Here is a 25722-nt window from a genome sequence, read left to right on the forward strand (position 1 = left end):
CAAGTACAGTTTCAAGTAGACATTCAAATAGAATAAAAGCAAAATGTACATGTAATACATCTAGTAGTAAAGGGTTTTTTTTTTTTTTTTTTTTACAAAGTAATTAATACTATGATGGAGAAATAGATCGTTAGATTTTAGGATGAAGTATATGCGGGGTTCTAAAGGTAAAGGTTGAGTCATATATCAGGAGCTAGATAGTCAGTCAGGATTAGTACAGGGGCACAACCACTGTGTTTTGAGGAAGAGCTTAAGTTTCTTTTTAAATAGAGTTGTGGAGGGAATTGTAGATAGTTCAGAGGGAAGTAGGTTCCAGTGTTTTCCAGCAGTATTAGAGAAGAGGAAATCTACAGCCTTGTTATTTGCTTTGTCAATGTTTACAAGAGGTTTGTGTGCAGATCTTAGAGACTTTAGGTTATGGTAAGGGTAAATTAGAGTAGATAGAATAGGTGTTTTGGCAGGTTGATACAGTATTTTATGGGCGATGGCTAGTTGATTAATTTTCAGTTGCTGCTGAAATTCAAGCCAGCCTAGTTGCTTTAAATTAATACAGTGGTGGGTTCTGAAAGGGTTACCTGTAGCAAACCTGGCTATGCTATTGTAGGTGTTTTCTAATTTCATAAGATTATGTTTTGACAGGTTAGTAAATATGGGTGAGGCATAGAGAAGGGAAGAGATTAGGTGGGAGTGGGCAATGGTTATTCTAGTTGCTGGAGTGAGGTAGGGTTTGATTCTGTAAAGAGAGCCTATTTTTTATTAATAGTTTTCACGGTGTTGCTGATATGGGTGTCGAAGCTAAGGTTGTTGTCGATGGTGATGCCTAGCAGTTTGGTAGTAAGATCTTGGGATATAGGTGTGCCATTTTTAGACAAAATTGTAAAATCTATATGGGGGAATTTATTGGGAGGAGTTTAGTTTTTTTTGGGTTAAGTAGGAGACAACGTTGTGTAAACCACTGTTCAACAGATTTAAATATGTGTTGTGTCAGAGAGTGAAGTTCTGATACAGTTGTGGCTGAGCAAATAAGTGTGGAATCGTCTGTGTATTGTATGCATGTAGATAGGGGAACTGCTTGGTGGAGGTCATTTATGAATAAAGAAAACAGGAGTGGACCCAGTATGGACCCTTGAGGGACACCGATGTTAACTGGTAGATGGGTAGATAAGAGTGGAGTTCCAGAGTACAGCTTGATGTCTGTTAGTTAAGTAGGACTTGAACCATTTAATAGGTAGAATGTCAAGTGAGAGAGATTGAAGAATTTGTATGAGTATTTGGTGGTTGACCATGTCAAAAGCCTTGGACAGGTCTAAGAAAAGTGCAGAGGAAAGGGTGTTAAGGTTACGTTTGTTGTTGATGGTGTTTGTAAAGGAAAGGAGGGCAGTGGTGGTACTGTAGCAAGGTCTGAAACCATGTTGGGTATTAGAAAGCAAGTTATTTTGGAGAAGGTGGTCAAGCAGTTGCTTGTGGATACACCTTTCCATGATCTTAGATAAGGGGGAGAGTAGGGCTATGGGGCGATAGTTGGAGAGTTCAGTAGAATTTCCTCCCTTATGAAGGGAATAATATGAGAGACTTTCCAAAGTTTAGGGACGTATCCCTCAGTGATGGTTCTATTGATTAGTATGGAGATAGGGTAGGCAATGGATTTGGCTGCTAGTTGTAAGTATTCTGCGGGTAGTAAGTCAGCAGAGGGAGTACATGGTTTGAGTTTTTGGATGAGGGAGAGAATATAAGCTGTTGGGACAGGTTGGAAAAGAAATGGGGGTGGTGGGTTTGAGTTAGAATTAGATATAGTTGCATTTTGACTAGAGAGGTGACTGGCAAGAGTTTGAATTGTTTCGGTGAAAAAGGTATTAAAGTCATTAGCAATTTGCTTGGGGTTCTCTTTGTTTGTACCTTGTGGGTTGGGTGTGATAGATTGACCGGGCTGAAGTAACTGATTAATGTTTGCCCAGAACTTTTGTGGGTTTTTCTGGTGAGTTTTCTGAGAATGTAGGTAATAGTTTTTTGTTGGTCAATATTGCTTTTTTAGTCTCATTTCTCAATCGTTTAAAGTGTTGGTGATCAGCAGGGTTTTTAGTTAAGCGAGATTTGTTCCAGTTTTTATTTCTGAGATGGATTTTTTGTTTAGTTTCTTTAGAGAGCCAAGGAGCAGATTTAGTTCTTATTCTAATAGACCGAGTGGGGGCATGGTGGTTGAGTATGTCTAGAAACTTAGTATTAAAGTAATCTACAGCTTCATCAAGAGACAGGTGTTTTAAGGGTGACCAATTGCATGCTTTCAGTTCACTTTGAAATAGATCCAAGTTGGTTTTTCTTGGTTCTAATTGTTTTAGTAATGGTATGAGTGGGTGGATTTGCTTTGAGCCTGATAATATAGGTTAGTAAGTGATCACTTACATCGTCAGGGAGGGTTCCTGTTTCATAAGTGTGGGGTTGATTATTGACGAGTATCCAATCTAAGGTGCTTTCTTTTTTATTAGATTTGTTAATTCTAGTGGGGGAGGTATTAGTTTGTGAAAACCCATAGAGATTAATATGGGTAGTAGGATATTCATAATCTTACAAGCAATCTCTATTGAAAATTTTTAGAACAATAACTCTTTATTTACAATCACTTCAGTAGTCCACTTAGTATTTTTAAAACATTTCTTAACTTCTTTATTGAATTATCACTTAAAACACAGGCAGCCATACATTTATATAAAAGAAAACAAACCATAAAGACATATACCTAGTTACAAACCTTATACATAACATGTTTTATTTGTATAACTATCATCAATCCAATGTTATATAAATTGCTCAATATCTACTTTCCCTTAACTCTCACTCTTCCTCCAAAATGTAACTCTGCATGCAATGTTCCCACACAAGTAGCCCCTTACTACTACAAATCAACTATTACTATCTTCTTTTCTCCTCTTATATCACTGTTGGAGCTCCTCTAGCAATTATGTCCTTGATACTCTAATAAATATCCCTCCTGAAATCCTTTCTTTATCAAATTCACATGCTTCTTTTCAAATGTGTCTCCCGTATCATTATTTGCACTCTGCATTTCTTAATTCAATACTGCTTTCTTTCTGTCTATACCTGTAAGGCCATTAACTTTCAAAAATAATACAGATAGTGTGGTCATTATAAGATGTTATTCCCACCTATTACATATGACAGCTTTATTAAATGTTTATTTCCAACTTTTGTGTTACATACACCCAATAATGTTTGGCGGGTTAATCTTTTATATAGTTGTTTCTTGTCACCTTTATTTGAACCCATGTCACATTTTACAAGACTTTTTGTTTAAAAAAAAAGAAAAACACCCCCCAGTACACCCCATAACCTATTAATTTAAAACAAACACTTAAAATTATAAGCATCTTCAAATAATGAAATTTAACCCTCCTAAGATGAACAAATGCCCCAAACTGACAGCCGCATACACAGGCATTACCTAACCAAAAATTAAGGATATCCATGCTAAGATGCATGTTACAGCTTATGCTCCTAATTACACAAACTGCTGCCTTGCCTCATCTTAATCCCCTTCCCCGATGTTAAAAACAGCTTTTATGCTTTAACTTTTCACCTCAAAAAAAGTGCCTCGACTTTCACTGCCTACCCCTGTAGTCAGATCATTTCTGTAGAAACTTAAGAGCAAAATAGTACAGCTGCCCTCAGCTGAAGACTTTTCACCTCTCATTGAACATTTATTCGCTAAAGGAAAACTTTTCATTACATTTGGTGCTCACTCATTTATTTGTTTACAGAAAAAAATATTAGATTAAGAAAAGGGCTTACATCCAGACATTCACCTATGCAAATGTAAGAGAAAACATATCAATTTTAAGCATATTACAATCCATGCACTTTTACACCCCATTCCCCACCTCAACAATCCAAGATTACAGCATATTAACGTAAACATACTTTTGTCAGGCCTTTCTTCTCTTTTTACATTGTAAAGCCTAAATTTCTTAAAACTAAAAAAAGAAAAAAAGGTACTTGTTTACTTTACTATCTGTATCACATACAACTGAAAATGTTTTACATACATGAAAATTATATCATCAGATGTTTCATACAAACACTGTTAAGAACAAAACTTGTTTTAATTGCAGTTACTTTTTTTCTTATCTTTTAGTCTCCATCCAAACATTAATGACGAAGTCGGGAATATGCTTTTCAGTCCTCCACAAGTTTAATAAAGTCAAAAAAGTCCAATCTTTTCACTTTTTCTTATAAAGCCATATTTCATAAATGTGACTGATTCATTATAATCTCACATTTACTCACCAATTTCAGTGCTTCTGTTCTCTCCTTTCATCTCCATCTCCTAACCCCAGACTCCAGTTCAAGTCCAAGGTACTCCTAATTCTTCTAGTCACCTCCTGTGTCCTGTCTCGACCATTTCCTTTGTAACACTGAAAAAGGTTTCACTGGTAAAGTCTCTCTATGAGCTTTATCATCAGAAAAATGAACAGTAGATTTCCCTTCTGCTTGTTGGCTCACTTTTTGTTTGACATACTTTACAGCTTGCTCTGCATTAAACATAACATTGATCCTCCTGGGAAAATATTCTGAAGATAGCTGGATGCAGCAGCTCACATCTGCCTCTTGGCATTCCCTGACTGCTGGGATACATTTGTTTCCCTACTGCCTGGTGTGCAGTGACTAATCATTTTCCACAAACATTCAACTGTCTCTAATTTTTAATGCTTTGCCCATCTGACACAGTTCTGTCAGGATCAGCTCTTTCTGCTGGTATGACTGCAACTCTACTAATACAAGTTTTGGCTGCTTTCTCACAGCCAGGTTTAGAACATACACTCAATCTGCAATTTCAATTAACAAATCTTGCAGTGGAATACCAGTACAGTTGCTTCTTTGTTCCTTCATAAAATTAATACAGTCTGTTCTTTCCAGTTTCTCAGGTATAGCAGAAATTTTCAGTTTTTCTCTCTGTGCTCTGTCCTCCAACTCTTTCTTGAGCAGTCTCATATACGCAAGCCAGCCTTGTCTTCATTGTGACCTCTAATTTATGCAGTTTTATCAGTTCACCTGAATAGCTGTTTAAAGCTTCTTCCATGTTTCCAGCCTTTTGTTATTTGAGTATACATAATCCATCAATGTTTCATTTATATTAATCAGCTCTGCGCACATTTGATTCATTTTTCTTCTAGATTACTGGAAGCCATGTCTTGTACTAAAGCTGAATCTTCAACTGCTTTTTGCTGAACTGCTGCAGGATTCTTCCCAGTCAATGTTTTCTCTTCATGTTTTGTAGTTCATTTTCCTTCAAGCCTTCTAAGTTTCTTCGCTGGCATCCAGGCAGTGTACATAACAGTAGCTGAAAGTAATAAAACTTGCTGAGTCACTGGGCCTTACCTCAAGTTTTTTTTTCATAATGGGAGAGCTGAAACTAAGCAGCTGATCAGTGTACAACCATCTTAGAAGTGTTTGCTTATCCTTCTAATCATTAATGCTAAAGTGGGATTAATGTTTTACAGTTCTCCCACCAGTTTACCACAGTCAACAACATTCCAGTTTATGTACATCTTCTTGCAGGACCAACGGTCAACAGTCAAAACTAAATGTAATATGCTTAACAGTTTTCCCACTTCATTAAATTCAGTTTATTTCTGGCTGTCTTCCTGATCAAAACATCTAGTAAACAAAAAATAAAAACGCCAGAAAGCAATGACACAAAGAGACTGAATTTTAATGGAAGTTTAACACTTTTGTCATAAATTCAAAATTCACAATAAATCTGTTTATTCTGTATATTTATTCTATTTTTAAGACTATTGAGTTTTTTTAATTATGGTTCTGAAGAAGTCTATAACAAAAACTCTAAACTTCCATTAAAATTCAGCGTCTTGCTTTAAAAATGCCGTTCTATAATTGGATACATTTCTAGTTTCTGACAAGCAATTATCAGCAGTCTATGGTCCAAGATACTCACTCAAGCATTTTCCTTTAGAGTAATGGAAAAGGTTTTACTGGAAAAGTCTTGATTTTCTTACTGATAGAAGACTGAGATGCAGAGTCCCTTCAACTTCCTGTCTCATTCTTTGTTGAATAAACTTATATTTTCTCCACTGCCTGTTTTCTTTTTGCTTTCAAAAACATCCTTGATCTTCCTGAAAAATATAATGCAACCTGAATCTCACACTTGCCTCTCAACATCCCCCAACTGCTTAGATAAATTTGTCTTTCTTATGCCTGTTATACCGTGAATAATCATTTTCTACAAACACTCTGGTGTCCCATTTTTGTAATATTTTCCTATTCTGCCAACTTTTGTCAGCAGCAGCTTCTTTTGCTGGGGTGATTACACCTTTACTGATATAGATATATGTTACTTTAAGATGGTCAACTTTGGAGCATACACACAATGTGCCCTCTCAACAAAATTTAGAGAGAAACAGCAATCCATTTGATCATCTGCACTTTCATAAAATTAATGTAGTTCATTCCATTTTCTCTGATATAACACCAATGCTCAGGTTTACCCCATGTGCTCAGTCTTTATTTTTTAAACTTTTCTTTTTCAACAGCCTCATCTGATCTATTTTATCTCTTAAGATACTGAAAGCAATCTCTTTCAAGCTACAACTTATAATTAAAGTCTACCGCTCTCCTGGAAGGGAAACTTATGCAAATGCTTGCATTAGCCTCCACAAGACCAGAGGCTGATTATATTTAATTTGTTGGGCCAGTAAAACAAAAAGCGCAACTTACAGAAAGCTAAAAGCAAAGCTGCTCTAAAAAACTGTAGCACAATCTGAAAGCAAAATAAACAGTTAATGGCGGGGCCTTCAAAGTTTACAAACTTCAGTAAAGCAGGACACCTTGCAACCTGGAGAAACACAACCAATGATGCAGGTAATGCTAGCTGTGCCTGAGGTTGGAAAGCACTGGAGTCCCTGAGTGTAAGGCCTTAACAGTGCTAAAAGAAGGGGGAGTAAAACAGGCTTGTGATGCAAGATTCAGCATTCAAGCCGAGGTTCATCACACCTGAAATTTTCACGGGTACAGACTTTGGTAAGCAAAAGCCTATTTACACCAAAACCTACACCACCAAAACACACACATAGAAACACAAAACACACACCTACATTCGCGGAGGCTCTCAGTAAAAACCTGCCCAAGCAACAGGGACCTCCAAAGCAGAAACACAAGCAACCTCCACCCCCCAACACAACCCAAATGACACATAGCCGACAAACTCAGTGTGCCACTCAACCACAGACCATAAGGCATAACAACATACCCAACACTCTAGTCATAGGTGACTCTATAGTCAGGCACACTGATGTTCCACTCACCAGGCTAAACAAGGAGAAAGTTACTGTCAGCTGCCTGTCAGGTGCCAGGATCCGCCACATAACGCATGAACTCAGGTCACTCCACAACAAGTACAAATATGACTCTGTCATTGTTCATGTTGGTGTGAATGACCTGAGATGTACCTCCTTGGACTACATGAAAAAGGACATGGAGGAGCTGTCCGATCTTGTAGCCCAGGCAGGTATGACCCTAGCCCTGAGTAGCATCCTGCCATCACCCAGAATGATACCACAGTACAAGGACAAAATGATTGACTTCAACAGTTGGCTAAGCTTCTGGTGTCATTCTAAGGGGATCCAGTATCTGTCTGCCTAGGATGACATGATCGACAAGCCACGATGCTTTGCCAGAGATGGCCTGCACCTGTCACCCCTGGGATTCCGGATACTGGCTAAGGCTCTAGCCACCCCTATAGTGCCTTTTTTAGGCAAGGTTGAAATGACAAATTCACCACCCTAACAGGTACAGGCAAGAAGAATCCGAGGGTGTTGCTACTCAATGCTAGAAGTCTAAACCTCAAAATGCACACTCTCGAGGCACTCCTTAAAATGGAGAACATTGACATCTGTACAGTGACAGAGACCTGGTTCAAGGCTCCAGAGAGTACCCCTGCATTACCAGGCTATAATTCATACCACACCTTTCGGCCACCTCACCTGGACCGAAACACTAAAGGCGGAGGAGTGTCCATATTCATTAAGGATATCCAAACCTCCAGCCTAGTTGCTCAGCATAATGCATCCGAGATTATCCAAGTGCAACTAACTCTGGGCAAGACAGCAATCCAAATTGTAGCTTGCTACAGATCTTCCACCATGCCCCAGGATTCCCACTCCTCATTTCTTAATATACTGGAAAATATTAGGGTACAACCTAACACCCTAATAATGGGCGATTTCAACTACCCTACCATTAACTGGGAAAACTACTCATGTACCAACTCTTGTGCTCAACGTTTTTTGGAATTTATAAATTCCAATGCCATAGATCAACTTATCCACACCCCCACCAGGGGCAGCAAATTACCAACATGGGCAACTGTTGCTCCACACCAGAGGTCAATTCCTCGTTGGTCAGATCCAACCATAAGCTAATCAAAGTAGACATCCACCTCCCTTCCCCCACCCCCACCCCATTAGGGAAACCACAGTAAAAGATTTCTCCAAAGCCAACTTCATGCTTCTTAAGACAGAAGTGGCAAACTTCATGACACCCATGCTGACGGACAATAGAGGTATGACTGCTGAATCCTACACAAATGCACTTTATAAGCACTTACATGAGTGCATGGATCGTGCAATCCCTAACAGAACCAAGATGCTATCCTCCAAAAAAAGGAAGCCAATCTGGTGGTCCCCTGCCATAAACAAACTCTACAACAGAAGAAAGAAACTGTTGCAAAAAAGAGTAAAATCCCATGATTGGAGAAACTCCCTGGTCAGCTTCAGTAAGAAGCTGAGATCCCTCATACAATCCAAGCTAGTTATGAAAACAAAAATCGCCACTGACTCTAAAGACAACCACAAAGCATTCTATAGCGATGTCAAGAATCTCAATGGCAACACTCAAATCTGCTCCGAGTTACAGCACACTGGCACTAAAGATACAAAACCAACGGATATTGCCAACATCCTGGCGGATAGGTTCAGTGCTAACTTTACCCCTCTGTCATCCCCTAAAGGGCCCATCTCTATACCAGAAGAATGCAAAGTTCCTGTACAGGTAAAAAACACACTATCCAAAGCCAAGAACACAGCATCCATGGGACCTGACGACATCCCAGGCTGTGTTCTACATGAACTACAGAACAAACTGGCACCCCACCTAAAAACCATGTTCAATCATAGCCTCACCTCAGGCTCTGTGCCCACTGAATGGCGCACAGCGACAGTTATCCCACTCCACTAAGGGGGAGCCACCACAGACCCTGGAACCTACCGCTCCATTAGCCTAATGAGCCTGGTCTGCAAGGCTATGGAGCGTATCATCATGGAACTTATAAACAATGACATTGGTAATCTCCAAACTCAGGACCCCACCCAGTTCGGGTTTGTAAAAGGCAGATCATGTCTCCTAAACCTGACAGACTTCTCTGCAGCAGTCACCAAAGCCATAGATGAGGGTAAGGTGGTTCACACAGCCTATTTAGATCTCGCCAAGGTTTCTGACACCATCCCCCACTCTGGAATTATAGATAAACTCACTAAACTAGGTATAAATCCTTATGTCACAAGATGGATTGCCAACTGGCTCACTGACAGAACCCACACTGTTAAAGTAGCAGACTCCAAATCCAGCTTCAGACCAGTGCAGGGTTGCCAGATTTCCAGCCCCCCCAGGTAGGGACAAAAAAAAAAAAAAAAAAAAGAAGGTCTCTCACGGCAAGTGAAGACCAAACAAAAAAGGTCTTTAATGCGGAACATAGTTCCACATTAAAGAACAGAAGCTCTGCACTAAACACGGAGCTTCTCGTGTTTAATGCAATGCAGTTCCGCATTCAACACAAGTAGCTCCGTGTTTAACTATTTTTGATTGGCCTGTATACCGGCATATGGGCCAATCAAAAATCGCTAAACACGGAGCTTCTCGTGTTTAATGCGGAACACAAGAAGCTCCGTGTTTAGCAATTTTTGATTGGCCCGTATGCCAGGTATACGGGACAATCAAAAAAAAACAAACAAACAAAAAAAAAAACAAACAAAGCGGAGGCTGGCCGAGATTTAAACCGGCAGGGCGGGACTCGGGATCAGGCTGCTGATCTCGGGACAGTCCCGCCCAAATAGGGATGTCTGGCAACCCTGGACCAGTGACAAGTGGAGTACCACAGGGTTCAGTCCTTGGTCCTCTCCTGTTTGGTATCTACTTCCCTGAAGTACAGGCCAACACAGAAGGTCTTTGGCTAACGAAGTTTGCAGATGACTGCAAACTAGGAGCCATAATCAAAACTCCAAAAGATGTGGACATCCTACAAAAGGGCCTTGCTGAGACAGATGCCTGGTGTCAAAGCCATCGCCTCAAGCTCAATGCCAAAAAGTGCATTGTCATTCCTTTTGGTAAAAACTCAGTACCCATGAACTACCACATAGGTGGTAGTCTACTTAACACCAAAAGTGTGATAAGAGACCTTGGGACACACACAGGTGGACAGTAGTTTCTCCTTTGATAATCACATCGCCACAGTAGTCGGGAAATCCTTCTATGTGGCACACCTCATCACAAAAGGTTTCTCATCCAGGAAAAAAGAGGTCATTGTTCCCCTCTACTCGCCACTCATTAGACCCATTATACAGTACAATGCCCCTTTTGGTATGTACCTCAAGACATCTACAACAACTGGAAAGGCCACAGAAATACCTCACAAAGAGGATTACCGGCCTCAAAGAGATGCCCTATGCAGACCGTCTCAGAAAACTCCAGCTTTACTCCGTTGCATATCACCTACTCAGAGGCGATCTCTGCCTAACACACAAAGCTATGTCAAACCCAGAGCTTTTAGACATGCTCCACTTAAAGAAATCCCAATCCCTACGAGCTACAGCTCTAGGGACCTAAACCTCGTCACCACAATAAACAGAACATGTTGGAGAGATAGATTCCTGCCCCAGAGACTTCCAGTACTCTGGAACAAACTACCTATCTATACCAAACAAAGCTCCTCATTAGCACTGTTCAAGAAACATCTTGATGACTGGATGGGAGATAGGAAATTCACCCCGGGGATCACTTCTGTGGCTCTGCTCGACAGTGGCACAGGAAAATAATTTTCTTGTGTGGCGAAAGCCAGGGTACCTTTGGCTAGGCTTATATAGGCTCTAGGGCCAATAGCCTAGTACCTACCTATGAACCTACACAAGTTAAACACAGAAAGACTGCTTCTTCTGTTGACTCTGATGCATCCAAATTCTTGAAAAAACACAAGAAAAGTTGCTGGTTAAGGACTATAAAGAAATTACCCTAATCCCTCAAATTTTAATAAGGCAATTAAGGAATTAAAGGCTTGGGCATTTTATTAATGCAGCCCAGTTAAATCATGTGCAAAGAATACAAGAAAAACATTCCATAATGTAATTCCTGTGCAAGACTCTTGACAGAGACTGATGGCCACAGACAGGAAAAGAATGGCTTTGTTGGTGGTGATTCACAGTCTGGTTACTAAGAATTGTGCTTCTAAGGAGGAATTTTGTGTGTGGGTGGTGCATTTTATATCAAGTTCTTCTGCAGTTTATTTCTAGGAAAAAAAATTCAAAGCAACAGAAACCTCAGGGTTGCTGCGCGGGCCGTTCAGAGAAGTGTCCCCTTCACCTTTTGGAGCCCCTCTAAACTTCTTAAGCAATACAACAAGCAGTTAGATAGGCATAATTAGATCACACATACTGTGCTTTAGAAGTTTTCCTTCAACCACAGTTAGTTACAGAAGTACATCAAATGCCATCATTGAGAATTTCTGAAACAGCATACTGAAACAGTTCTGCTTTATTAGCAAGCCAAGCAATGCAATGAAAAGGGGAACTTTGTACACATCATTATGGGAACATTTTGGAAGCAATTTTTTACTTCTGCTGAACTTGCTAAAGGCATACCTGACACTATCTTGCAGCTCATGGTGATTGGTTGAAAGGACTTGCTTGGTGACTCAGCAGGATTTGATGCCTGGCTCAGTGGAACAATCTTACAGCTTGCAGTGATTGGCTGGAAGGCTGAGTTGCCATGGGAACCGAGTGCAATCTTCTGTGTTAATTTAGTTGGTGTACGTTCAAGTGATGAAGCTAAAGAATATGTTGAAGATCTCCCAGATTCACTTTTAACAGAGAAACCTAGAAGATTTAGGAAATGTCAAGTATTACTTTCCAAACGTTAAAGAGCGACAAATTTACATATATAAAATACAGTCTAACTGCATACTACAAATGAAAAGGTTTTAACAGCTGTATAATTATCTTATCAAGTGATCTATGAGGGGACCTTTCTTGAAGGACTAGTAACTGGTTCATCCTCTTCCTCTATCACAATTTGCTACTTTTTTTCAGAAACTGCTGCCTTTAGGAGAATGCATGCCTAGTGCTGGTGAGCATCTTGATGTTATTCAAAGTACAGAACAGCATTACTCTTAGATGAACTGCTCTTCACTTACACTGCTAACAAGTAATATACAAACCTTAAAAATAAAGCAAGAAAAACTTACTACTTTTTGACTTAAATAAGAAAAACTTTCCACTTCTCAAATGAAGCAAGAGAAACACTTCCTTTCATGTTTTAGGACTTTTGATTTGTTTATTTTTTTGTGCAATACACAAACCTATACCTGCTCAATATAAAAGTGAATTCCAACATACTAGGTAGGATTGAGAGTCATGGGAGGCATTAGCGATGATCAAGAAGGGTCTCTTCACAAATTAAACAGGTACCCTGGATTGAAATGACTGGGTTAAATACCAAGCAGTAAATCAGATGACTCCTGGAGTTACAGTTCAGACAATGCTTGCTAAAGGAGTAAACCAAGTAACAAAACACCACTGCATGGATGCCTGCACAGGAAGACAGCACTGAAATAAGCTGCACTTCTACGGAAGTAGTTTTTTTTTTTTTTTGTGAGTACAGCATTTTCAAGCATGTAATTCAATAGGTAATAGCATAAAAGAATGGAGATAGCAAGCCTTCTTAACAGAGTGCGTGTTTTGTAATTGCTTGTCCTACTTTTCCTGGACTGACAAGATGAATGGTTAATCAGCCTTACTAAACTCAAACAGTTGCTTTAGTTAAAACCTTAACTAAAGGCATGCATCTAGAGAGTGAAAGGTTCTGTCTCCTCTGTTTTTTTTTTTTTTTTGTTCTTGCAAAGAAATCAAGACAATAAATGAACTGTTTAAAGGACAGCACAGAAACCAGTTTAGAAAGACACAAGGGTTGTTCCTAAACCTGATCCTTGTGCTATACCAGCTATGCTTCCCCACACAGCAGTCTGAACTTTTACAGGATGAACTAACATCAGCTACACTTCCCTACATGAACGGCCTGAAAGTTTGAGGGGTGAATTAAGATTAATAAGCTTAGGTAAAGGGTCAAAGATGAGCTAGGGAAAGGACTTCCAAGCTGGCGGCACACTGATCAACAGCTGGACTTCAGCTCCCCCAGTATGAAAACAGGAAGTGAGAAACAACAGCCACTGATATTGGAAGCCTGAGTAAAATTCAGTTACTGGCTAGTAAATACTCTGCCTGGATACCAACAAAGAAGAAACTATGACAGCCTGAAAGAAAATCAACTAGAACAGAACAGATGAAGAGAAGACACTGGACTGGGAGGAATCCTACAGCTGTTCTGAAAAAAAAATCAGTTCAAGCTCTAGCTTTGGTGCAAGACATGGCTTCAGGTAACCTAGAGGAAAATATAAGCCAGATGTGCTCAGAGCCAGTTAAAATAAACAATGAAGGAGTGCATCAACTCGAACAACAAAAGGCTTGAAAAAACTGAAGAAGCTTTAGTTTAAACAGACATTCAGATAAGCTAAAAAAATGCAAAAATCAGAGGTCAAAATGAAGAAAAGGCTGGCTAAGTATGAGAGTGCTCAAGAAGAGAGGTTTCAAAAAAATTGTAGGGTTACAGAACAAACCATGTACAGAAAATCTGAGATTTTTCTCACAGATAGGCAACTGGATTGTTATTCCACAGCAGGACCTGTTAATTGACGGGGCACATCATGTGTATGCTCCAAATTTGTCCAAGAAAAAGCAGCCAAGACCTTTATTAGTAAAGATGTACACATACCAACAGAAACAGCTGATCCTGACAAAACTGGCAAAAAGACAAAGTATTGAAAGTTGGAGAGTACAGTGTTTGTGTAAAAAGATACACTTGGTACAAGAGAAACGCATTTATTCCACTAATCAGGGAATCTCAAGTGGCAGGTGTGAGATTCAAGATGTTGTGTCCAGCTGTCTTTTGAATACTTTTTCATGGAGAATAAAAGTCATTTGTGATGCAGAAGAGGCTAAGGAGGAAATGCAAAAGTTTGTCCAACAAAATGTAAGGCATAAAGCAGAGGGGAACTCCACTTCTTATTATTCTGATAATAAAGCACACAGAAACTTTGCCAGTGAAACCTTTTCCACTGTTACAAAGGAAAATGCTTGAGACACAGAAGAATCGGGAGTACCTTGGACTTGAACTCAAGAGTTAGGAGATGGAGATGAAAAGGAAGACCACCACCAACAAGGAAATTAGTGAATACATGTGAGACTGCAAACCACTGATCACATTTGTGAAATACAGTTGTATAAGAACAAGTAGAAAAGTGGACTTTTGTTCACTTTATTACACTTTTGTGGAAATGAAACTTATTTGCCTCATTTCATTACATTAATGTTTGGAAGGGCTCTGAGAAAGGGGAGGGGGAAAGGGGCAATAAGTAAAAAAGTCTGTTCTTATCAGTTCTTACATGAAAATTGTCAATATAAATTGCATATTTTATACAAAAGTATTTTAGTTGTTCTTATTTGTGATATAGTTACTGAAGTAAATGGATGCCTTTTTTTCCCTCTTCTCTTTCTTTTTTTTTTCTTTTTTGGCATTATGAAATGAAGGCATTACAGTGCAAAAAGAGAAGAAAAGCTAGACAAAAGCATGTTGAAGTTAACAGACTGTAATCTTGTGATGCTGAGGTGGGGGTGTGGTACAAAAGTACACAGGTCATAATATATGTAGAGCGGATACATTTTCTCTTATTTTTGCAAAGGTGAATGTCTGGATTAAGACCCCCTTGGCATCTTACTCTAATAACAAATTTTAAGTGAAAACAAGTAAATATGAGAGTACCAGATATTTCAGATAATCTTTCAGGTTGCAGCAGAGGACTACATTTTTTCTTTTTTTCTCATATATTTCCATGGAGACAAGTTGATAATAGACAAATAAATTTTGGGGTTGGGGGCTGGCATAATGGTTAAGGTGTTTACCCCACAAGTACATGGTACAGAGTTTGATTCTCACTTTGAGACACAGGATCAGGGTTAAAAAGCCCCCCTGGAGTCATTAGTCTAGTAATCACCTATGAATAAAAAACAGAATACTGGTTTCTTCAAGGCTAAAAGTTAATAACTTCAGAAACCATCCAAGCTGCTCTTGCGGTTCATAGGGGATTACCAGGCTAACGGCTTAACAGCCCTTATGTAACCCCTAGGGGCAAGAAGATGGCACAGGTAAGTGTATATGCCTTGAGTATTTTACAGACTGCCCTTGTCCTTAAGGGACATAAGTGCTACCCCCCCCCAGGTGTGAATTTGCTATCCAGTGATCCAAACTGTGTTTGAAGAGGACTAGGGAAGGGCTCTGTTTAATGTGAATAGGAAAGCCTGTTCCAAAGAAGGGGTAATCACTGTGACACATATCTGCCTCTCTATCATGTTTTGCTTAAGTCACTGAGTAGGTTTAGATCCCTCGATTGGGTGACCTGTGTGGAGTAGGTTTAGATCCCTCTATTGGGTGACCCTTGTGCAGTTTGTCTTGTGGATGTGTAACAGCTCCATCAGTGTTGGATTTGTGAGTGCCTTGTCGGTTAGGCATAGGTAACTAGTCGGTAGGAGACAGAGTAAAGGGATAGGGTTTTAGTCTATCCAGATAGGACATGTTGCTAACCCCCTGGATTTTCTATGCAAGGAAACTCTTGAGGTCAAAACGGCTGTTGTAACTGCTTCGTTAAGTACATGCAAAATGGTGCATTGAACTCAATTATTGGTCTAGTGAGGGCCGAGTACAGTGGGACGATAACTTCCTTTGATCTGGATGCCATACCTTTACTTATAAGCTGGGAAACGCAGAACTACTTCCTCACCATTGTGGACATATGGTGGCCAAAGTTCAGGCTACTACCTATCTATACACCTAGATCTTACACCTCCGAGTCTACTCTTAGGGGTGTGCTATTAAGGATGTAATTTGCAGGGGTCTTTGACTTCCCAAAGGGTATGACAATACATTTTTCCACATTTAGTTTTAGGCTATGGCTCTGGCACCAATCATTTGTCTAATTTAGACCCTCCTGAGAATATCTACATCGCTGGGTGCTGTTTGTGGTCATCTGCAAACTTTTAGTCATCCAGAGGTCTCCCACATTAGCCTTGACTTTAGGGAGTATATTCTGAACAGGAGTGGCCCTAGCACTGAGCCCTGTGGCACAACACTAGTTAACTGGCCTGGATCTAGATTCACCCACTTGAACCACATGTATCCCGTCAGTGAGCCAACTGGTCATCCATCTGGTGATGTAAGGATTTATGCTCAGTTTTGTGAGCTTATTACCTCAGTGTGGGACTCTGTCACATGCTTTGGCCAGGTCAAGGTAAGTACTGTTTTAGCCTCTTCCATGGCCCTAGTGCCTTTTTCAAAACAGTCCCCCTGCTTCTTTAGGCATGACCTGCCCTTGTCAAATCAGAAATGGGATGCTCCAGTGTTTGGAGCTTTTCTATGTCATTATTTATCAGGTCCATAAATTTTCTTTCCATGGCTTTACATACAAGACTAGTCAAACGCATGGGTCTGTAATTATCTGGGTGAGTCGATGGCACCACTTTGTGCAGAGGGATGACTGTTGCTGTCCTCCACTCTACTGAGACAAAGCCAATCTGGTGGCTGTGGTTAAACAGAGATTCCAATGGGCATGACATGTCCTGATACACGTTGTTTAAGAGGCAACCTGGTATATTGTTGGGTCGCACTGAAGCAGTGTTTTTAGCTTTAGAGAGTGCAGTGGCAACCTGTTCTTTAGTGATAAATGGCGGAGGAGTGGTAGAGGGTATTTCTTGAGCAAGAACTGGGGGAGATGGCAAGGTGAAATCTGAGCTGAATTTATCAGTCATCACATTTGCTACATCTTCTCTTCTAACAAGGTATAGGTGATGCTCTATGTCACAAAAGGAGATACTGCCAGCCCAGCTATCTGGAATTTTGTAAATAACTATATGTCATTTGTGAATATCAACATGATTCATAAGCTTGTGTTAAAAATGTATTAGAACTGTATGTCATATAAGAGGATTTGTACAGATGTGTGCTGAAGAGATATTTTGTAAAGTACTGAGCTTAAAAATGTAACCAAGATGTACCCTAATGGATTAGAACAGAAATGTACCTGCAGTATTGCAACTGTTTAGATGTACATATTTTAACAATGGAAACTGGAACACCAGAGGTTAACTTCAGAAATATAGCTGAAATTAAATCACTTTATGGCCTCGTAATAAGAGGAGGTTATCTTTCAGTTTCAGTGCGGTAACAGACAATGTCTAGAACTAGAGGTTTGCGGTACTGCCTTGGAAGTGTTTTTGTTTTATGACTTCCACTATCTGCCTTACATCTAAGAAAAGCCTCTTCTATGTATTTTCACAGGTAGATGCTAAATGCTACCAGCTGCACCAATGCTTGTTTTTCACCTGCAATAGTCTCAGATGACAAGAAGTGATGTCATCCTGCAAGGTATCCCAGCAGTAATATTTAAGATATTAATTTAAGAAAACTCTGAGAGAGACCGAGTATTCTATATTTTGCCTTTGACCCGACAAGAAGACCCATTCACCACATCTACCTTGCTTGCTCTGTAAGTAAATTAACTAGTATATAGTAATTCCCTTAGATTCAGTCAGGAATATACTGAAGTATAGTTTACATGTTTTTTTTTATTTATTTGAGACTGTCCTGCAATATTGTTTTAAATATTTCCTGTGATTCTAAACTCTGATGTAACTGTAACTATTTACGGATTATTTTCTTGTTCTTTTATTTATTATTAAATATATTTGAACATTTCATTGTGGCTGATATTTGTGGACACATTTAAGTTCTGAGACTACTTGCATATTTATTTAGTGACACTGTGGGCCACTCCTAATAGCCTTGCTCTTGGTCAAACTAGCATTTGTATTAACAGTAACATTACACAGTAAGATTGGACACTGTTTGTTAAGGGACTTAAAGTAGCTGATAAAGAGCTGACTGGTGGCAGTAATAACTACCTTATAGTCTGGGCAAAAGGGAGCATAGCTAGTAAATCTGTGCCAGCCTTTCCCAGGTAGGGGTGTGTGTGTGTGTGTGTGTGTGTGTGTGTGTGTGTGTGTGTGTGTGTGTGTGTGTGTGTGTGCGCAAATCAAACCTAAAAGTGTGCGTGTCTCAGCTACTTGGGCAAGGACACATACTGGTAGGACAGAGAGGGTGCTGGAGGTCTTTGCTTGGCCACTCAGCTAAGATCTCAACCTTATAGCTGTGCCAGTAGGGAGTCTTACTGGGGATCTGGTGAAAGAGGGAGAAACCAGCACCAGACGGATTGTGGTCTCTGTGTGCTCTTAAGGAAATGCACTTAATGCAGAGCGCTGAATCTGGAAATACTGTGTGTACCTGTCATCCTCCCAATGTACGTCCCCCACCGTTGCCAGGGGTGAGGATTGAGGCTCCTTGCTTATAAGGCCACAGATGGGGCATCAAACCCTCTGTGAAGAAAATGAAAACACTGTCATCTGTGTTAGCATGTCTGGGAGGAGATTTGTGTATATTCTCAAATTAACTTGTATTGTATGCCAGCATGTCTAATTGTGAAAATGTAAAAAAGTTTTTAAAATGTTGAACATTTCCCTGTTTACACAAAATGCTTAAAGAATCTGTCAGTGTTTTCATACATGTCTAACTGCACATGTTTGTGAAGGAAATTCTAAAGTACAAACTGTCTGTGGAGAATCAGCTAATCAGCAGGCGATGTCATTAGAATGTTCCTGGTTGCTATGTGATAAAATGAACAGATGATTGACAGGGAAAATAACTTTTTCAAACAGCTGACTGCCATTTTTAAAATAAGACAGTTGAGAATGTTAACCTTGACTATAAGAGAGACTGCTGAAGTCAGGTAAAGGGCAATAAGTTAAGAGTTGCAGTCAGTTGCAGTGCTGTGCATGCAGTGGATACCCAAGAAAAAGGACTCGCCAAAAAAAAACTGCAAGCCTGTCTTTGCTTTGCTGTTATGTTTTAGATTTAATCAGGAACAGTATTCTCTAGTAAAATTAGGAAAGATTAGTTGTTTAGATGGAGTTTTTCTAAGATGTTTGACTTTTGTCCTACAGTTTAATTTTATATTTCTGGTGATTGAATTCTGGTGTTTCTTGACAATTACTGATTTACATTCTAGTAATCATTTTACTTATTATTACAGGTTTTCATTACTTTACATTGTGCCTGGACAATCAGTGTATTCTTTAGAATTTAGAGAGTGCCTATACCTGTTTGATACTCCCCAGATCACCTCAACTGCCTGGCTGCTTCTGGTTATTGCCATCATTTACTTTGATATTTAATTTGTAATAAGTGATCACCTTTTGAAGGGTGTGTAGACCTGTCCGTCTCTGGTGGCAGCGTTTAACACTTGTATTGGGGAGGGGACACAGCTGGAAATCTGTGTCAGGCTTCCCATAAGTATTAGTGTGTGTGAGATTTAAATTTATTTTGACTGTGAGTGAGACAGTGGTCTTAAACTGGAACATATTGCCTGCTCTGAAGTGTATGATAAGGGATTACATTTGGGCTGGACAGAGGTACATAGTCCAGTCCTAGAAAACAGAGAATGTTCCCATTGTGCTCTTAAGGGACATTGTGGAATTTTACTTGTGTGTGCTCTGTGCTCTGGTGTTTTCCATGATGCCAACTCAATGGAGTTAGTGGTGAGGATTGAGGCTCCTTAATTAATGACTTGGGTTTTAAGTGGGGAATGCCACTTATTGGTGGCAGTCCAGTGGGACATAATCCAGACATCACATTATTCATGGCAGTTCAGTGGGATAGTAACCAGATGTCACACTATTGGAGGCAGTACTGTGGGATATTAACTGGATGTCACACCCTTCATAACTAATTCCACATTGCTGGGTGTTGCCCTTAAGAATGCAGGCATAACTGAAAAATGTTTTATGGTTATCCTTAGCTTTAAAGGCTATGTCTGCCTCGAAGTCTGCTTTCAGTGTCTTGACTAGATCTCTGATTTGGTTGTTTAGACTAATGACATAATATTTGTTCTGTTATGCACATTCCCTCTTACTTCTTGATACGATTTTCTTTCTTTTGTTGCATAACCTATTAATACCAGGTGTCCATCAGAGTTTGATCTGGACTTATTTCAGTCTAGTACTGCTATTTCTATACAGCTGTGTATATGGTCGTACAGAGCTTTCATGTATGCCTCTGCATACTCTTCTGAGCGAGTTTTCTGGGTTTCAGGGACCTTGGAATCTAGCAATGCCATCACTTAATAGGATATAGTTTGCTTTAGAAACGTTATTTGAGTTATGTGTGGTGGGGGGGGGGGGAGTCTAGTTTTACCTTTATTTCAAGTGAGACCACTTTGTGAGCTGACCTTAAAAGTGAAGACATCACACTTTGTGATGTGTAGCACTCACCCATATTTGTGAGTACCACATCTAGGATACTTGTACCCCCTAGTGGTGGGTACAGACTTACTACTCTGTAGCATTTGAGTTTACAAAGTCAAGAAATCTTTGGGCCTGGATGACTGTTAGTCATGTATGCCTCCCAGTTAATAAAGGGGTAGTTAAAATCGGGTCTATGTTAAATCATTGAATGCTTAAAAAAGTGAATGATTTATCGAACCCATGTAAGAAAAAGCTTACAATCTTGAACGCTTAGAACAGCGATTTTTTTCCAAGGGAAAAAAATCACTGTTCCACAAAACACAACAAAACAAATTGTAAAACATTACATAAAGTGGAGGACTTTGCCCCCACACCCCCCCTACTTAAATATACCAACTCTGAGATCGCACTACAGTCATGAAAACGGCAATGTAATGGAAGCAGCCAAGCAATTTCTTTCCCAGGGAAAGCGCTTATATGCAGTTTCGCTATTTTGCCTTTTCGTGCTTTCAAGTTTGATCATGATGCATTCGAAAGAATGCATCTTCGATCATTTAATAGGAACCCATTAAAATCATCCATGAGAATGGTAATGGGCTGGATGGTGAGCATAACTCTCAAATGTACAGATTTTCACAGAATGTCCAGATTTTTGCCACATATTTTTGGTCTGTTTCTCAAAATATTGTGGTTTTCTGACAAATCACTAAGGATTAAAGTCAGAAAATAATGACAGACAATTGAGCTTCAGACTGCACACCCTTCACAAAATTCATGCTAATGCAAAACCTGTTATTCTGCCAACTTTCTAAGTTTGCAAGAGCAATATTTAAAAAGTGCCCCTAATTTGGGGCCTTTGTCCCCCCATTAATTACGACTTTGTCAAGATTTCTTTCTACAAGAGGTAGAGAGCTATGATGGTGAGTGATTCTAGTCACTTTAGGTATGATCAAAGGGATTCCTGGTTCATGGTGGGGGACTTGTGGCTAGCAAGAATATGGTAATGGATTTTTCCCATGTTTATTTGGACATGGAGTAGCTCAAGCTTGTTATATTGTTTGACCAGCCTTGAGGTGAGCTTATCCTTTATACAGAGAAATGCACCTCTCCCTGTTACTCCTTCATGTTCAGTAGGTGGTTGGAACATATGAAAGGCGTTACAGCTGTGTATATCCAGAGTGCTTTATGTGGCTTTGAACCATGTTTCAAGTACTGCACAGACATCCGCATTCTACATGGTGAGGAGCACTTTTAACGAGTGCAGTTTCTTGTTGAGACTCCTAGCATTGAGCAGTAATACCTTCAGTTTGAAATGAGTAGCTTTTCGTATTTGGCAATGCCTAAAAAAGGCATTATAAGGGTGGATAATGTTTGCCTAACACAGAAAGCCTAGTGGTGATAGGAGAAGACCATCCCTGGCAGAGCAGCGTGGCCTGTAAACCACATCCCCCCAGGATGACAAGTATTGAATCCCTTTGGAATGACACCAGTAGCGAAGCCAATTGATAAAGTCGATCATTTTCTGATGGTATTGTGGCAGCATCCTTGGAGATAGCAGAATGCTGCTCAATACCATGCTTATACCTGCTTGCGACACATACTCCGAGAGCTTAATCATGTCTCTCTTCATATAGTCCAAGGAGGTGCGTCTCAGGTCATTCACACCCACATGTAATATGACAGAGTCATACTGGTACTCAGAGGTAAGTGAACTGAGTGCTTGCATGATCTGGAGGATACTAACCCCTGACAGGCAACTAACTATAACCTTCTCTTTTACCAGCCTAGTGAAACGGACATCAGTGCATCTCACAATGGAGTATCCTATGACCAAAATACTGGGTTGTGGGATGTTTTGTCTTATGGGCCTGGTATTTTAGACACAATGAGATGTGGTTTTATGTGTTGTGATGGAAATTGACTTGTTTGTGTGCATGCAGAGTTTCTGAGGACTGCACCTGAGAGGACTTTGAGGTTTGGGTAAGTGATATGTGAGCACCTCTGCATATGTTGGTCTATGTGTCTGGTCCTTTGTGTGTGTGTGTGTGTGTGTGTGTGTGTGTGTGTGTGTGTGTGTGTGTGTGTGTGTGTGTGTGTGTGTGTGTGCGCGCGTACGTACGTATGTCTCTGACAAGCTGTTTGCTGCTTTTTGTCTGTATGAGAGAGTCTGGTCTCCAGTGTCAATGTGTAACTACATCTCTCACATACTGTATTTGTCTATCTGAAAATTAAGTGGTTGTCAGTGTATATAAGGAAATTGCTACATTGCCTTAGGATGCTCATGTCTACCAAGCTAGATGCAGAGATAGAAGGAAATTGCCTCTCCATGGCTGAAGGTCTTAATATGTACTTTGCAAGGAACAGGAGTGGACGATGTTTGTAAATGGACGCAGGATGGGTGCTTACTCTGGTGTAATCTACAGCTAACCTATCCAATGAAGCTGCCCAGCACCCAAACCAGATTCTCTTTCAGCAGCAACAGTCCTGGGTGCCGTGACAATATACTGTAGACCTAAACAGTCCTAACTAAAAGCATTTATGCTGCTCACTGCGCAAACTAGCTGCCCAGTGAGTGTTGTGGGACTGAGGTAAAGTTCCAATGTACTTTTTATAGGGAAATTTCAACTTGTGGTGATTGCGTATATAGAAGGCACCACTAACTGCTGCCGCTGCGTGAAGGGTAGACTCTCGGAAACACAAGGCTTATATAGCATCAGGAAAAAGCACTCATTGCACTAACTATGCCCTAATGCCAATCAGGTAAGCACACAATGAGCTTTCTTAAATCAATTCCCAGTTCTAATAGGTGAAATCGGCCCTCTCCTGCCACAATAATGCAGACTTTGACCCTCTTAATGTAAAATGACCAGTTTGGAGCTCAAGTGTTTAGAAACTACAAACAGACACCCAATACTAGCTAAAAATCACTGGATACAATGTATTTAAATACAGAACAGTAGTCCTTACAACACTTAGTAAACACAACTTTTCAACTTTACAAAAGTGCAGAAAACAATAAACATCACAGGAATCTTTCACTCTATAATGAAAGCAATTAAAGCACATGCAAAATTATACCCAATTTCATTCGAATTGTCAAAGATAGCTTCAGATGTTTGCAAAATCTCTCAAACTCTCTGGCGTCGTCACCAAATGATTAGCAACTCTGGATAAATGAGCTTTGTTTGTTGTTTTGCAGAAGTGCTCCCACCACACCAATCAAACCTTAGTAGCCACACTAAATTCCAAGGAACCACCAATAATCCAATCAGTAAGCAAATCAGTATAACACAATTCTAACTAACAGCCTAATCATTAATGTAGTTTGTCTCTCAATGAAACTATTCCCAACCCAAAGGCCTGTCAGGCACTTTTAACAAGGCAGATTAATCTAAAGAAACAACATATTTACGTGCAAAAAGTCAAATAATTTATTTACAACAAAAGTACAGTTTTGTACCTACCATAAATGTAGATGTTCGAGTGTATACACTGCTGCAGTCATTACACTTCAGTTATCCTGCCGTCAGGCGGTTCCCCAGTCGGCCTGAGTTCCAAAGTCTTGGTCCGGTGTTGGTTGCTGTCGCATCCTCCCTGACGTCAGTGCAACAGGGGTATATAAGATGCAGCCAACGCTATTCTCTTCAGGTTTTCTTGCCCCAGATGTCAGGTGCCACTAAATAGGTAGGCAATTCCAATCGCTAATAAAACATACATAAGAAAAGCAAAAAACAACTTACAGCTACCAGCAAATACTCCCCATAGGTACTAAGGGTAGAAGACATAGGTACGTACCAGCCAGTAAGAGGGGAAGGAGGGAGGGTAACCTGGACTGCAGCAGTGTATACACTCGAACATCTACATTTATGGTAGGTACAAAACTGTACTATGTTCACAGTGTTACACTGCTGCAGTCATTACACTTGGGTAGAATCCCAATGCTGAGGTAGGGTGGCTGGTTCTTTAAGGCATTAGGGGTGGCTATAAGGCCCTGCAGCACTGTGGTGGCAAAGCCAGCTCTGGATTTAGAGTATAGAGGCAGATAGTAATGCTTGGTGAAGGTATGAACAGAACTCCAAGTTGCTGCTTCCAAAATATCCTTGGTAGGTACTCCCCTGAGGTAGGCAGTTGAAGTGGCTGTTGCCCTGGTGGAGTGAGATGTAATGCTGCTAGGTACAGGTTTTCCATGGTATGTGTAGCAGAAACGTATACAATGTCCTCTCCATTTTGAAATAGTCTGTTTTGAAATGGCTTTTCCCTGTGCTCCTGCAGCATATGCTACCAATAATTGCTCAGATTTTCTGAAAGCTTTGGTTTTGTCCAAGAAGAAGCGTAACTGCCTGTGAATGTCCAAAGAGTGCAGTAGTCTCTCCCCTTTATTCTGTGGTTTAGGATAAAAAGTTGGCAGGTGAATAGTTTGGTTTAGAGCCACACTGGATACCACCTTTGGCATAAACGTATGGTTAGTTCTTAAAGACACCCTGTCCTGATGGAAAATGAGGAAAGGTTCCACTGCCATTAGTGCCTGTAATTCCGAAACTCTTCGTGCTGATGTTATTGCCAGGAGCAGAGCAGTTTTCCAAGAGATATATTTTAATTCTGCTGTGTTGGCTGGCTCAAAAGGAGGTAAAGTTAGTTTTTCCAAAACAAAGTTGAGGTCCCAAGCTGGAGTAGGTGCTCGACGGGGCGGTCTTATGTTTTTAGCCCCTCTGAGGTACTGTTTTAACAGAGGATTAGAGAAAATTGGTGGATCCATGTTGTAATGAGCAGAGATGGCAGAGGCATGGATCTTGATGGATGAGAAGGAGAGGCCTTTGTCCAGCATCTCAGTTAAGTATTGTAGTATCTGAAGAATGTTTGGGACAAGAGAGTCAAGGCTGTGAGCTTGGTTCCAGACACAGAATCTCTTCCATTTATCCGAATAGGCTTTCCTGGTACTAGGCCTTCTGGCCTCCAGAATGACATCCAT

The 25722-nt window shown here is 40.2% G+C and overlaps 1 protein-coding gene across 3 annotated transcripts in view; it reads right to left on the reverse strand.

Moving 5' to 3' along the window:
* YEATS2 (YEATS domain containing 2) overlaps positions 1-25722 on the reverse strand; it is a 1703429-nt gene that overhangs the window by 1092454 nt on the left and 585253 nt on the right. For all 3 annotated transcript variants that reach the window (XM_044070010.1, XM_044070009.1, XM_044070008.1), the window contains exon 11: positions 11937-12170. In XM_044070010.1, the coding sequence (XP_043925945.1) occupies positions 11937-12170 (234 nt within the window). The remainder of the gene's footprint in view (positions 1-11936; positions 12171-25722) is intronic.

Source organism: Protopterus annectens, chromosome 4.part1 (genome assembly GCF_019279795.1).
Source record: "Protopterus annectens isolate FY-2018-M chromosome 4.part1, PAN1.0, whole genome shotgun sequence".
Taxonomy (NCBI): domain Eukaryota; kingdom Metazoa; phylum Chordata; order Ceratodontiformes; family Protopteridae; genus Protopterus; species Protopterus annectens.